General features: G+C 41.4%; 1 protein-coding gene across 4 annotated transcripts in view; it reads right to left on the bottom strand.

Moving 5' to 3' along the window:
* KIAA1217 (KIAA1217 ortholog) overlaps window positions 1–13,092 on the bottom strand; it is a 176,453-nt gene extending 163,361 nt beyond the window's left edge. For 3 of the 4 annotated variants that reach the window (XM_009634534.2, XM_035890155.1, XM_035890154.1), the window contains exon 1: window positions 12,814–13,092. In XM_009634534.2, the coding sequence (XP_009632829.1) occupies window positions 12,814–12,927 (114 nt within the window). In that variant the 5' untranslated portion in view covers window positions 12,928–13,092. The remainder of the gene's footprint in view (window positions 1–12,813) is intronic. The other variant, XM_035890153.1, reaches the window with a different exon arrangement.
* Between the last annotated feature and the right edge of the window lie 1,419 nt (window positions 13,093–14,511).

Raw genomic sequence — 14,511 nt, 5'->3', positions numbered from 1 at the left:
CAAGTGGAACTATATTTCGCAAAATAACATCTCTCAGACAGGTTTAAGTCGTGCAGAAACAAGACTGAACTTGTGAGTTCACAGTTTCTTTAAAACAAAGCAATACCTGCTGTCACAGCATGAGGAAAAAGAGAGCTCAAACCCAAAACAATACAGCAGAAGCAAGAGGAGACATGGGGAAAAAAAGTAGCTCACTCATCTTCACTGTCCAAGTATCTTTGGAGTAGAAGTCTACTGTTTTCTAACCCCTTCAATTCAGAAGAGGCCCACAAAGTAGCAGTTACTCGAGTCCCAGATGAGTTCCAATAAATAGATTAAACCCTACATCTAAACTCTCTCTATAATTACAAAAGAAAGCATCTTTGGTTTTGGACACTGTGTGACAAATTTTGAAACCATGAGATGAAATCAAATTGTATTTTAACATGGTTCAATAGAGGCCTTTCTTCTGCAGACTGTCAGTCTCCCTCCCAAAAATGTCTGATAACTGCCCTCATAACCTAAAGTTTTTTGTGCCTTTCAATATAGACAATAGGATAATAATAATGAATACTTAAGGACATTCCTTCTTGCAGGGAGTAGTCTTTTGAAAAAAAAAAGATCTATCCAAATCTTCTATTAACTCTTACCCAAGCCCCACAGAGGAAAGCCCTGGCTCTTCATCAGAGCTGTACCTGGCTGGCAGAATAAGCACCAGAGGAGCAGCAAAGAGCCGAGAGGTTCCTTTTTCTTCTTGGTTGTGCCTCAGGAGCATGAGTGGTTATGTCCTCCTCAAAATCCATCCCCTCGGTAGCAGACTGCCGCCAGCATGGAGCAGCAGAACCAGGAGCAGCACAAGTCCCTCTTCCTCCCGGCGCAGATTTCCTACAGGTGTGCATATGCAGCAGAGCCTCATCTGATGTGAAATTTTGTTATGCATCCGGGTGTACGAATGACTCATATATAAAAAAGACTGGTTTCTCATGGTTGCATACTTGCATACGGGCGGGGACTGAACAAATACACATTTGCACATGGGCTAGAACTACCCTTTTGTGACAGGATTAATACCCGAGACCAGAGGGCCACGATTTAGCAATGAAGAGCATATAACATGCACAGTAAAAAGACATATGCAAAAAGCGCGATCAAAGTAATACAAATGCTTAATGCTACGATGAAATCTTCTGTGGAGTTAAGCTACGGCAACAACCAAGTATCTTACGACCTCCACAACAGTCCTGCGTTACTGAAAGCTATTCATCGGCCTCAGGAAGAAACCCGACTCCTACTTGCAGTAGGGTCCCAGGCTGGGGATGGGATTAACCCAGTTGTTCAGGATGGGATTAGAAAGCGGTGGCTGGGAGCCCTGCCTTCACAGCAGCGCCCGTCAGCTGCCGGGTGCAAGGGAGCGGCGAGAGCCCGGCGTGCCGAGGAGCAGCAGCAGGTGCCCGCAGGAGCGTCCGGAGCGGAAAACCCTTGGTAAAAATAAAATAAAAGGGAAGTACACATGAGCCACAAATTAAATGTTTGCATCTGATACCCGAGAAGGAGCACTTCGGTCAGACAACCTGCTAGGGGGGTTGAGCCAACTCTGCTCTGGTCAGCCGGAACGTTTTTATTGACAGCAATACCGCTGCCATCAGGACCAAGAAAAACATTTTGCAATCTGCACTTCCTCACTCCATCCCACCCCACCCTTTTGCGATGTTCAGAAGGGAGAAGTTCTCCACTGATTTCCAGAACGCTTTTGATGCTGTTTCTATCCCATGTTCTCATTTAAATTCTCCAGCGGCAGACACCATACTAATTGCCTGTGGTAAAACAGAGCGAGTCCCCGGGCTGCACAGCACAGAAACCCTTCTCGGCCCCGCTCGCCCACGCGGGAGCACGCCAGGGGCTGGCCGAAGGCACCATCCTGCCTGTACCCCCAGTGCTGGATTCAGCATTTGCCAAAAAGACAGCAGCCTGGATTAGCAGCTGAAAACTAATTGAAACAATAGTGGTCCCGAGTGAAAAAAACCAAAATACTGCCAGCAGTTCCTGCCAGATCATGGTACCTGTGATACTATGGTGATTCCAGTCTAAGAACAGAGGAATGCCAAGGTTCTCCCAGATCCCTGGGTAGTAGCTGTTGACATAATTTTTTAATACAAAGCTATTAAGCAATTTCAACATGAAATAGCTTTTTTAAAAATGAAGAATGCATGATACGCATAATAAAAGAGTGAAATTAGCACACAACAGCTGTGAGGTTTTGAAATGGGTTTTTTTAAAAGACTTTTAGGAAAAAATATAACCTAGATCAATAATTTACTGAAATTATCATTTCTCTGTAAAAAACAATAAGAAATAAAATATTTTTTTAAGATCTATCACAAATTTTCTAAATGCCCTAGCTTTTCAGGTATGCATTTTTAATGGCAGTGTTTGTACTATATGTATATTTTTAAATTAATTTTTTACATTATGCTAAATAATTCTTCTTCCTTCCAAACAATATTTACTGTTATTTAAATCAACCAACCAATGTCATTCAATTATTTATTTATTCAGCCAATGGGAAATAAGTTCAATTTCTTTTCACTTGTTCTAATCAAAGTCAAATATTTGTTCCTTCTGTGAGTAATTTATTACTAATTACAACAGTCTGATGTATGGTATTTTGTGTTACTAAAAATAGGGCTACAAATGAATAAATGCAGCTAAAATTATGCTTTCAAAGCACAGTGGAAGAAAGCCCAAAGCTCATACATATACATTGACAGCAGGTCTGTTTCCAGACTTTAGACACCCACATGCCCACAAAATAGGTGCAAATTGGAAAAGCCTCTACTTATTCATCTGGCAGTAAGTGTATCTGGAAATGAATATATCATGTAAAATCCCTCACTAAAATCAGACTCAACTCCTTTCAAATACAAAAAATGTTTTAACTCTTTGGTTTGTCACTGTTTACTTCTTCCTCTTGCTGCCTTCCTTCTTCCTTGGAAGACAGACGTCTCCCGCCAGACTGAAAAAATACTTAACTTTGATTGAAATTGAATTATAATTAGTTCTTCTGTTCTGAATGAAATCAATGCAAGAGCATGCAGACAGTCTATTAAATGTATATCTAAGAAATGTAAAACCCTTAAAGGCTGAAATATTCTTAAAACTTAGTTGAGCTCTGGAGCTTACAGACATGAGACATTAACATAGTCAAGAATTTAGCAATCCAAAACATAGCTGGACATTCATGCAGGTACAAGAAGACCCAGTCTTACAACTAACAAGAATGTAATTTTGAAAGATAAAATAAATCTTGAGATGTGGGGCAAAATAATCTGTAACTACTAAAGATCAGAATGTATATGATGTGCACAGCTGATTATCCAAGACCCACCTCCTGAGAGGTTGCTAGACCCTCCTTAAGAAGCCATGGCAGAAACCATGGTGAAAAATTATTTATTGATCTTTCTGGATTTCAGACACAACCTAAGACAACAGCTCCTCTACTCCTTTCTTTAACAACTAATTTGGATTTTTAGGTTTTTGTTTTGTTTTTGTTTTTTTTAAGTGAAGTGCACCTCGTGCAGTGAAGTGCAGTGTATTAATCAGCCACCAAAAACCCATTAAACTTAAACAAATGTCAATGCTCAGTGTTTACTAAGGCAGCAATCTCCTAGTGAATGAATGGAATCACTACAATCCACAACACAAGAGACCACACAGAATGCAGGAGTGCAGAAGGTACTGGTTAATGACCAAAAAACCCCACAAAACCAAAAAAGGACCCTTCAAAACATAATCTCATCCAACTAAAAGTCCCTGCATTGGCTTGATGTGTCAGGAAGCAAAACTTAATACCATCACATTCTGAATTTACTGAACTGCACAATTGCCATGATTGGGTAAACATTAAAAACACACATCTCAGCGGCTGCTGTCAGTCACAGGTGTTGGCTCCAACTTTAACAATAGCACTGTTTCTCCTGGCGTACTCGACTCATTTGAAGAGAAAGGAAATTGGAATATACATTCATAAGAGATTTGCTTGTCTTATTTACTCATGTTCTCTTATTTCAGCCCAGAAAGAAGATTTAGATCCCAGGGATTATGGTTAAACCAAGCCAGTTAATCAGGTGACATTGGTGTAATCTGCCTTTGTTAGAAAATCAACTGAAAAATGCTGTAATGCAGCAGCGATGGTCCAGAGGTGCATTTACTTTGCTAGTGACTGACATAAATATATGCTTCTCTCCCAAGTGACAATGTGCAAAGAGCACAAAAATGTTCCCAGTGAGAAACAGGACTATTCAGCTGAAAAAGAGAACAACCAAAGCACATTCACAACCATTTCCAGGGAAATGGTCTTGAGACACAGCAAATATTCATAAATATTGAGGCTAACCACAGGCCACAGAAGAAACCCCCGACCAACGACCGGGGAAGCTACACTATAACGTCAGTTCTACCACCGGCATGGTCTGTTACCCTCATCCATCACCTCTGTCTGTCTGTGATTCTCCTCGTTCACCAAAGAAGCAATCCAGCACTACAGACAAGAGAGAACGTCTGCTTGAAAACAGCATGGCCAAAGCTGTCTGTAGACCAGGGCTCCATTTTATCTTCTGTCACAAACTTCTTGTGTTCTCATAAGCAAGTAAGCGGCTTGAAATGCACTTTGGGGGTGCTGACAAGCCCCATCTAGAATGGTGCTCTGAGGACGTCTCCGATGCTGTTCAGCCCTGAGCTGGGCAGGAAGCACAGCAACCTGAGGTGCTTTGGTTTAAAAGCAGAGTTGGAAGAGGAAGCAGTGGCAAAGCAACCCTCCATACACCAATGTACTTCTGCAGGGTATGTAAAGAAAGAGGAAAGATTTGGCTGGTTGCCTAAGCCTGAAGGACATTCAACAACCATGTCTCCATCTCTGGGCAGAGGACCTTGATAACCAGGCTACAGCAACACGGGGCCAGGGCTTTCGGTCACTGACTTCTGAAACTTTGCTGCTGAGGAGAAAGGAGCGCAAGGTCCTCCTGGCCAGGGAAGGTGTGAAGAGAGGAGCTCAGTTCTGCAGTCCCGTGATGAGGTTCATTCAGCAGCTGGCCTGAGGGGCTAACCACAAGGCTATGGAGGCCAAACCCTCTAACACGTCATTGCCTGGTGGCTTGACTTCAAAAGGCAAAACAAAGGGTTTGCCTATCCCAAACACCTCCAAGCATCCCCAGAGGAAGGAGGGCATCAGGCACAGGTTCAGAGGAGGCAGGAGGTGCCTCTGCCACGGGGCTGGTCACTGCTGGGCCACTGTGCAGAAGACAAGCTCCCACCATAACCACCACTGAAGGAGTTAGTCATGCACTGACCCCACCCACCAAACGAGGCCCTGCTGACTGCTTCCATTCAGGCAACCCAAAAAGTGCCAGGACTAAACTGAGTATGTGCAAAACCACATCTAGAAATGCCTCAGGATATTTTTGGCCAGAAAAGCTAAAGTTTCTGAAACCTAAGGAATCTCAGGTGTCTACAGCAACTGGGAGAGGTTTCCATGGGCAACTCTCTTGAATGCAGCTGCCCAAACCCTGCTTTAAGGGATACCAAAGTCCCAGATTCTTTATTGGATCTAACCGTAAGTACTGAAACAGGATTACTGCAGGCATTTATTCAGTCAGCTGAATACAAAGTCTTCTAAAAATACTTTTCTTTGTCATAATATTAGGTTAAAAAAACACACATACAAAACTCACATGAACAAAGGTAAGGATATAATAACTACCTGGGATTTCTGAGTTACAAACAATACATGCTATTTAAAATGCAGAGGCGTTGCCACAGAAGAAAAGTTACTAATCCTGTTGGGGCAAAGTAACTGCACCAGTGTGTGGTTTTTTGCATGGGGGGAGGGAAGGAAAAAGAAAAGGAATTGCTTTATTAGCCTTTTTGCAGCCTTGTTTTGTTTGCTTTTTCAAAATAACAGCTTTTTTTTATTACTTTTAACTGATAGATATAAATGAAGAAATTTACGTTTATCAAAGCAAGTATTATCACTCTAGTGAAACTCCACTTACTTCCAGAGATACCTTAGGGCTAGTAGTTTAATACATACCTTAATACGTTGCCTTATTTTTTTAAAGTAAGGAGTAAAATTGTCTTTCCACTGAGACATTCTACCAGGAATATTCCTCTTCCTCAACATTTTCACTTATAGTCAATACAACATAAATCCACTTCACTTTGCTAATGAACTAGCTCTTTGTTCATTTATCTATCGAGCTATTTATAAATATCTCACAAACACAGCATTATCTGGGGGCTAAAGAGCATGTTTCAACTCAAAACAAATGGACATGTCATCTCGTGTCCTTCCATAAACAAAAGCTAAGGGCCCGGATTCCAGCAGAGATTTAAGCTTGTAATCACGTTTCATACACCCAATTTCATAGCTTTACTTAGGTGCTTTTAACAAATGCAAAATAAGAGCAGTTGCCCTTAACATGCATACAGCAGCACTGGAAAGCAATAAATTGTTGTGCCAGATGGTACATGAGACAGGGGACACGTGTGGGTGCTGCGGAGGGTCCCCCCTCCCCGAATGTGCAACATGCTCTGTTGGGCTTTCAAAGATTATCTAGGGAGGAGGGGGAATTGCCGTCTCATTTGGCAGGGAGGCAGTACCCATCAAACTCACAGAAATCTCCCGAAACAACTTCTGAAGCTTCTTTTTCGCTGAACAAATACCTACAGCCTATGCTGTACATACTGCATAGCACACAACAGCAAGTCCTAGCTGTATGACACTGACCTCTCAGATAAAAATAGGCATTTTTTGATGACACATTATATATAGCAGTATGTGAACCAAGCAGTAATTCAACAAAATGGATTTTCTCAACTAGAAAAATCTGCAGCAACATATATCCAGATTAAAATCACATTCTTCACAGACACTGTGTATACTTCGAAATCAAATTTATTCTTTTAACTCTGGTTTTAAACTGGTATAAAATCATGAAAGTATTCACACAATATTAACACTAAATCAATTTCTCCCTACCCAATTCTATGGCATCAACCAGCAACAGTGTAATGAATGCAAAATATGCTAGTTCATTTGACACATTGTCATTTGTACATATTCTAGTACTAAATAATTAACACTCCGACTTTGGGAGAAAGGTTAAATTGAAATTAATTCTATAATATTCCCATTACTGGCTTAGTTTCAAGATATAACTAGGAGTGTAAAAGCAAAAGAGCTGTGACAAAAGTTAGTTAGTGATTTTTTCACTTTGTACTCCTTTCAAATCCATTAACTTTAATAATCAATACATGTTAAAAAAAGAAAGTTTATTTAACCTTGCCTGATCAAGCAGTGCAGAATGTCAGAAATCCTTTATACCCTGTTTTTTCACCTGGAATTAGATACCATGCTTACCACATTCTGCAGCCTCCTCATTCCCTAAATCCTGCTGAGGGTTTACACTGAACTGAAGTTTCTCTCAAGTTTACATCGCTCAGGTGTCTTTAGGCAGAAGCTAAGATTTTTCTCTTTACACATTTTTAAGCTCAGACATTAACTACCACAAGCTCCCACCCTTTCCCACCTAGGTCTAACCCTTCTCAAGCGTACTAGGGGAGGGGGGGGCAAGCCTTTACCTGCTGATGCTTGATCTGTCACAGCTGAGGTAAGTGCAAGAGTGTTGCAACTCAGAACCTAGGGATTTTACTCTCTCCCCAGAGGGCCTGAAACTACCCCCTTTTGTTTCTACCTAAAACCCAAAAGTCCCAATAGCATTTCTGTTGCCGGACTTTTAACTCCAAATATGTTTACCCTTTAGTAATGTACTTTTATCCAAGGAAAAAAAAAAATCTATTAAGAAATGCCCCAGCATTACCCTGTGATATCAAAGCATATACTCAAAGTCTGCTTAACCAACTACTACTATGATCCATTAAAAATAAAAAAAAGCCTCAGTATTTTTGCAGACGTCAAATGCTGGAATAAACGCTGTTGTAATTTTAGGGTTCTATTTTAACAGTTAAAGGAAAGACATCTGGCAATAATCTACAAATAAATAAAGTGTCTCCATTCTTAGTTTCTCCTCCAAAACACTACCTAGGACATTTTTGCAGCATGATTCATATAATCAACATAATACATTACAATGCCTTTCAAATAATTCTGAATTCTCAGTTCATTCAATAAAGAACTCATTTTTCGAAAGAGAAAAGGGAACATGCCATGCCAGAAAACTTGCTTTACTGACTCAGTCCTGCTGCCAGGGGGAACAACGTGGTGAAGCAAACTCCATGGTTCCAAAAGCATATTTTTTTACAGCAAAGGCAGAGAGAGAAAGAGGCTTATTTACCGAAATGTGAGATTCCACAGGTGAGGCCAGAGACGGTCTGAAATCCTCTTCCTTTAGTTCCAAAAGTTTTAATTTATGATGAAGCCTGTAATAATCCTTTCAAGCTGCCAGGTAAAGCGCACGCCATATCTTAGCTGTATGCTCTTTCGCCCTTTTGCAACGTAACTTTGGTATTTGCATAAAGCTTAGTTCTGGCCTATGAGACTTTCTCAACATCTACATGTTAGATTAGCTGTCTTGACATGCTCTATCAAGCATGACATCACGGATCTCCATGGTAACCTTAACCACACCTGCCCAGATGCCAGAGTTACCTGTCATGTTCAGACCTAACTGAACACAACAAAAAAAAAACCTCAACCACCATTTTCTAGGCACTCAGCCTTGCACAGGCACCGGAAGGGTTTGGGGTTTGTTGGTTTTGGTTTTTTTTTTTTGTAATTGCTGGAAATCTAATTTCATTTGCCAATGAATTTGTTCTTCAGAGAGTACTGGCTGAAACGCTAGCGTTGTTGCTGACCCTTCCATATATCCCAGTGTGTTTCCTAGTCAAACACGGACAAAAGCAAGCCATGGCAAACATCTTCCAGCTCATTGTCTAAAGGCAAGCTCAAAAGCTCCAGCTCTGAAAAACTTCTGCGCTCTCATTTTTGTTTTCTGCCCCTCAGAAAGGGTTTTGGTTTCTTTTTTTCTTTAGGGAAGTGACTTGTAAAACAGGTTCAGGGCAGGGATTACCCCCCTCCAATCACCAGGTTAGCATTTTAACCTCTTAATTGCAAACCCTTTTTCATCCTTGCAGCCACTGGTCCAGCTTTTGTGCTTGTTCCTGCTCTTTGCTTCCCTGCTGACCGGAGTCAACCCCACCTAAGCAGTGGCCATGTCCTGCCATGAGCTCAGCAGCAGATGATTCACACCATCTCAAACTTCAGAAGACCGAGACTGTTTTCCTCCTTCCCTTCTCTTTTTTTCTTTCTAACTTTCCCGGGGATTACGTTAGTGCCTTGCTTTCATTAACACAGGCGAGACAGCCTTGGCGGAGGCAAGGGATCCAAAGCTCTTGCAGAAGCTTGCATTACCTATAAAAAAAGATTTTGTTCCTCGGCTTTCCAGGCTTCCAGGTGGAGGGAGCTCTGGTGCCTGCTGTGGGCTTGTCTTGCAAAGGGGGAAACCTGCAGCACGAGGGCGAGCCGCCAGGCTGTGGGTCACAGAGCTGCGGCCACGGGGTGCTGCAGACCCCTGAGAGCGTTTTGGGGTGCACAAGGCATGGCACCGCCAGCCTGCAGCCCCCAGCTGCTGCCATCTCACACCCCAGTTTACCACTCAGACCAACTTAGCTGCGGGTTGTTTGCCTTGCAGCAGTATCCCAAGGCCCTTGTGCAAACAGCGACAGCCCCTGCCTCTGTGAGCTTTCCCTTCCAGAATAAGGTATCACAAACAGGGTAACAAACCTGCGGGGTGGAGGAGGGATGATCTGTGTGCACAGCTGGGAGGTTTCAGGTCACCACATTAGTTAACCTCCAGTAAACCCCGCTGGCATTTTACCTGACCATGATTGTACTTCTGATTTGTGCCAGGTTATCAAGAGTAGAAATGGGTCCAGGGAGGGATTTACCTGAATAAATGAAGCCTGGAGGAAACTACTAAGACAAAGTGGAAGATATGGACAACATTCAGAGCTGACCTTGCTGGAGGAGGTGATACAGTATGTTCTGACATCATCAAACACTTCTTTCCTGATGTTTATTTACTGCAAACCAGGGGTCAGTTTGCCATACTCAGATACTGATGGTCAAAACGGATGAGATCAGAAAGTCCACAAAAAGAAAGACAATTACCAATCTTGATTTTCTGGCCCATTTTTGTTAGTTATGGACCTGACAGGATTTAGAGCGACCTGGAAGACAAATTATACGATTTCCAAGGGACTATCTCCCAACTGTAAATACTGGGATGTTTTATGTTGTGGGTGTACCATTTGACATAGAGATTAGAAAATCGATGTTGCATTGGCTGCTATCCTTGATAGCTCTCCCACAGTGGGGAAATTCCCACCATGGACAATGTTGCCACTTCCCAGATATTGGAGCAGCTAGAAAAGTAAGAAGGGAGGAAAGGAACCTAGGAAATAAATTGCAACATTGTAATTCATGTCTTCCCATATATCTTACAGATTTTGTATGTGATGTATATATGTTACACACACATACCTACTACATGTGTACATAGTTTGTCTTCTACACCACTACTACACGCATACATATATACAAGGGGAAAAAAAAGGAAGCATATATGCTATACACACTGCGAAGCAAAATTATACCATGGTCTTATTCATGGAGCAGCTCAGTAAGCCTGCATTATACATACACATATAAATACATACACATATACCTATGCATATATATACATACCTATGTGTGCATATATATCCTCAGACACAGATACATATGTATACACATACAAACACACACACAAAATACCCAGATACCCGTGTGGGTGCGCACATGGACACGACTGGTAAGAAAAACCCTCTCTGAACTGTAATGCCATGCCCACAATAACCTGTTACTGCATCTGATGAGCCAGGCTGTTGATACGTCTCAACTAAGCAGATTTCTTACAATCAACTGGAATAACTTATTTCTGTGTCTTTTTAATGTGGCTTCTGTTCAGTTTACCTTTTTTTTTTTTTTTTTAAATTATGCTGAATGGATGGATTCCTCAGGCTTTCCCATTCCCAAGGAAGACAGTTTGATGCTTTACAAGTAATTTTAAAGTTATTTTGTTTTTAAATTCACACTCATTATGTACAATACATAAGTCTAATAATCAAAAAATAGAAGTAGGAGACATTCACATGAATTTTACCCTCAATAAATTAGCAAGGATGACACATTTTAAACAAATAGCAGGAACAGTTACTGCATTCCTTCTGTAATTTACTGCCTTCAGAAAAGGCTCAAATTACAAAATGTGTAGGGTGTAACGCTGTAGGCTGTTCAAACTGGGTTTGCAGTGTCTGCAACACTGGAACTAAATATTTACATGACTCCAAAAGATCTAATCTCTGGATTTCACCCCCCCACACCACCCTCTTTCTTTAATTTGTATGCTATCTTTATCTACCACCCGGCACATTCCACACAGTCACGGGGGGGGGGGGGTGGGGGGGGGGGGGGGAGAATCGAGACTTTCAAAGGAAAGGAGGGAAGCTGTTTAAAAATAAGGAATAGATCGTCCTCATTAGAGCTAAAGTCTCACAGCAATTTTAGCTGGATACATATGGATTCTAGCAGTTGTGTTTTGAGGCAGTGATAGCACCTGGGATCTCCAGAGACCCTGTCAAATAGAAGATGTAAGGGGAGTTACCAAATGACAATCTTTCCAAACGGGTAGCAATGGTCAGATCTCCAAAGGTTTGGAAAGCTTCAAGAGACACTGGGAATTCAGTAAGAACTCCCATAGCAGAGCACAGTATTTTGCCAACCAGTTTTTATTCCTTACAATTTCTGCTGCTGAAATACCTATGAGACACTAAGGAAAAAAAACCTCTTATAAAAGGTTTGCTGTCAATCATTTGTTAAACAGAGAATAACAGGCACAAATTTTTTCAGCCTGAACTCTAAATTCTGCTGTTCAATTGAAAAAAAAAAAAAAAGAATTGTGGAATAGAACAAAAATTGCCTGTAAAGCTGAACAGGTTAAACACCGCACCCAAAGCCAGAGCCCAGCGTCAGGCTGTGAACAGATCCTTGCACAGCATTCCCTGAATTCAGAAGGTCGGCGTGCCAGCGGCCCCCGCCTGCTCTGAGAAATACAGCAGTGTGTCACATCTCCTCTGGTCCGACATCTACTTTTCGATGCTGAAAAGCAATTGGGGGCGGGCAAAAAGCAAACCACCTTAAGGTACACTGCTGACAGGCCAATGTGGATGTCAAAACAGCCTGGAGGAGGCAGATACCTGTGGATAAGTCTTTTCTGTTTGTATTAAAAGTCTCAAAAATAGAAAAGAAAGCAAATGAAAGGGTAACAGAGTCAGCTAAAGCATACAGACACACTCTACAGATATTTTCTTTTCTCCCGGGCAGTGGTGCCAATACTGAAAGTGTAACAGAAGTTAACAGCTGTTCCATATTTTCCCCTCAGCTGTGAAAAGTAGATGGAGACCCATATACTGAGATCAAGAGTCTCACCTTCATCCTTTTCCCTGTGTATATTCTAAAAAAAAAAAAAAATGAAAAGCTCTTCCAAAAAGTCAGTTTCAACAAACAATTCCAATGTAATATTGAATAGTTTCATTTTTATTATTGTTTCTTTGAATTTCAAGAGAGCAACTGAATCTTAGGCTATATATATATATATTTAAAAACCCCAACGTTTAAAGCTTTCTCACATGCTCAACTTTTGTAATGAGGTAACACTCAACTATGTAGAAGGTATGAAGGCTGTTTAACAAAAAGCAAGATACGAATTTTGAGTTTCATACCTGATCTCTCAGTCTCTCCTGGTGTCCCATTATTGCTGTAGCATGGTGGGGATACTTCTGTTTCAGATGCTCAAGAAAAGCCTCTCTCTTTCTGTCCATTTCTGAGGTTTGCATTCCCAGTATTTCTTTGGAACTGCGAGGGCCACCTACTGTATGTCTTCGAGGGATGTTGCGGGTGGACTTTGAGTTAGAAGAAGTGTGACTGTTCAGGGTCGAAAGGAGCTCTTTAGATCGGAGACATTCTGCATCATCTAGTGATGTTACATGCAAACTGGTTTTTGCCTGGTCTGAAAAAAAAAACCACAACAAAAAACCCCCAGAATATTGTAAGAACTTAATCCCAACATTCACATTAATAAGAAAAAGAAAATAATCGATATAAAGGCTATGTTCTTTTAAAAGTCTGGTAGTGTTCAATGGCATGTTCTGCATCATTAGGCATACATACGTTGTAAGAAGCGGCCCGGAAATAATCGTTTATATAAGCTATGCACAGTACTTATATACTTTTAACACACAACCGCAGTATTGCCTCACAGAAAAGTGAGCACCATTAAAGGAGATGTTCCTTTTATATCGTCTTTACCACTATGTGACTTGAAAAGAAGATCTGACAGGGCCCTTATTCCCTGACCTTTAAAATGTACAGGATGCTTTCCAGGAGAAGAAACAGGTTTCTTCAATAGGCTCCAGTACACTTAATGGCCTGTAACTAGTATCCTTAAGGATACCAACTGATAAAATTCCTTTGACAAGGAGATTTGAAATCCTTAATCTTTCTTCAGTCAGTTTTAGACGTGCTCTAAAACACCTATGAAATAATACGAGGGTTTTGGAGGCTTTTTTCCCTGATTTCTGACTGTGGTCTGGTTTTAAATTTCACGGATCTCCCTTGGATTTTATACGTCTCAGGACAGCGGGCTGGAAAATACTACATCACTTTTTCAATAAACCATTTCTTAAGAGAATAAAAGCAAGTTTTCTGTGATATAAAAAGAAAAAAAATCAGATAAATTTTACAACTTTAAAATCTACTTTAAGACCAAAGACCATGACAACGTTTGTAAAGAGATAGGCAGACATAGAAGGTATGTAAGTGCTGGCTTATCTTCAGGTAACTGTGTAACACGAACCCCCTGGTGCATGAAAAAGTGTAGTCTGGAGCCTTGTTACCTAATACCTCTGAAAAATTCCTCGCTCCTTTGTCAGCAAAGAAAAAAAAAAAAAACAACAAAAAACAGAAGCACTGAAAAGGCCTCTCCAAGTCTGATGTGGCCTTCCCCATCTTCACCGGCAAGCCTCAGACACCCCTGGGAGCGTTAACCCTTTACAGCATTGCCCCGGGAGTGGGAAGCTCCGTCCTCTATGTTTTTAATACATCTCTATTTCTCTCTGCCTGACACTTTTTGCCTCGGAGCTCTTTATCCTCCCAGCGGCCGTCTCCCCCGCGTGCTGCCATCTATATGGCGCTGCTGTTTGGAAACAGGCACCTACTCGCTTCTTTTTATGGTTCAGTCAGTCAGTTTGACACCCTGCCTACAGCTTGCCTCAGGATTTTATGCTGACGATCTTTCAGGTGTGTGTTGTCAACTGCCTGCCAAGTCCCAGGTAACATCAAGCCCTGGTAATAAAGTAAATACTCTGTCGGTGGAGTTGCTGCCACCGTGACACCCCACCAATTCACATGGGGAACCAATT

This window comes from Egretta garzetta, unplaced genomic scaffold (assembly GCF_000687185.1).
Source record: "Egretta garzetta isolate BGI_Z169 unplaced genomic scaffold, ASM68718v1 scaffold142, whole genome shotgun sequence".
In the NCBI taxonomy this organism is placed as follows: domain Eukaryota; kingdom Metazoa; phylum Chordata; class Aves; order Pelecaniformes; family Ardeidae; genus Egretta; species Egretta garzetta.
Note: the sequence above shows the minus strand (reverse complement) of the source record. Positions and strands in the feature narration are given on the sequence as shown.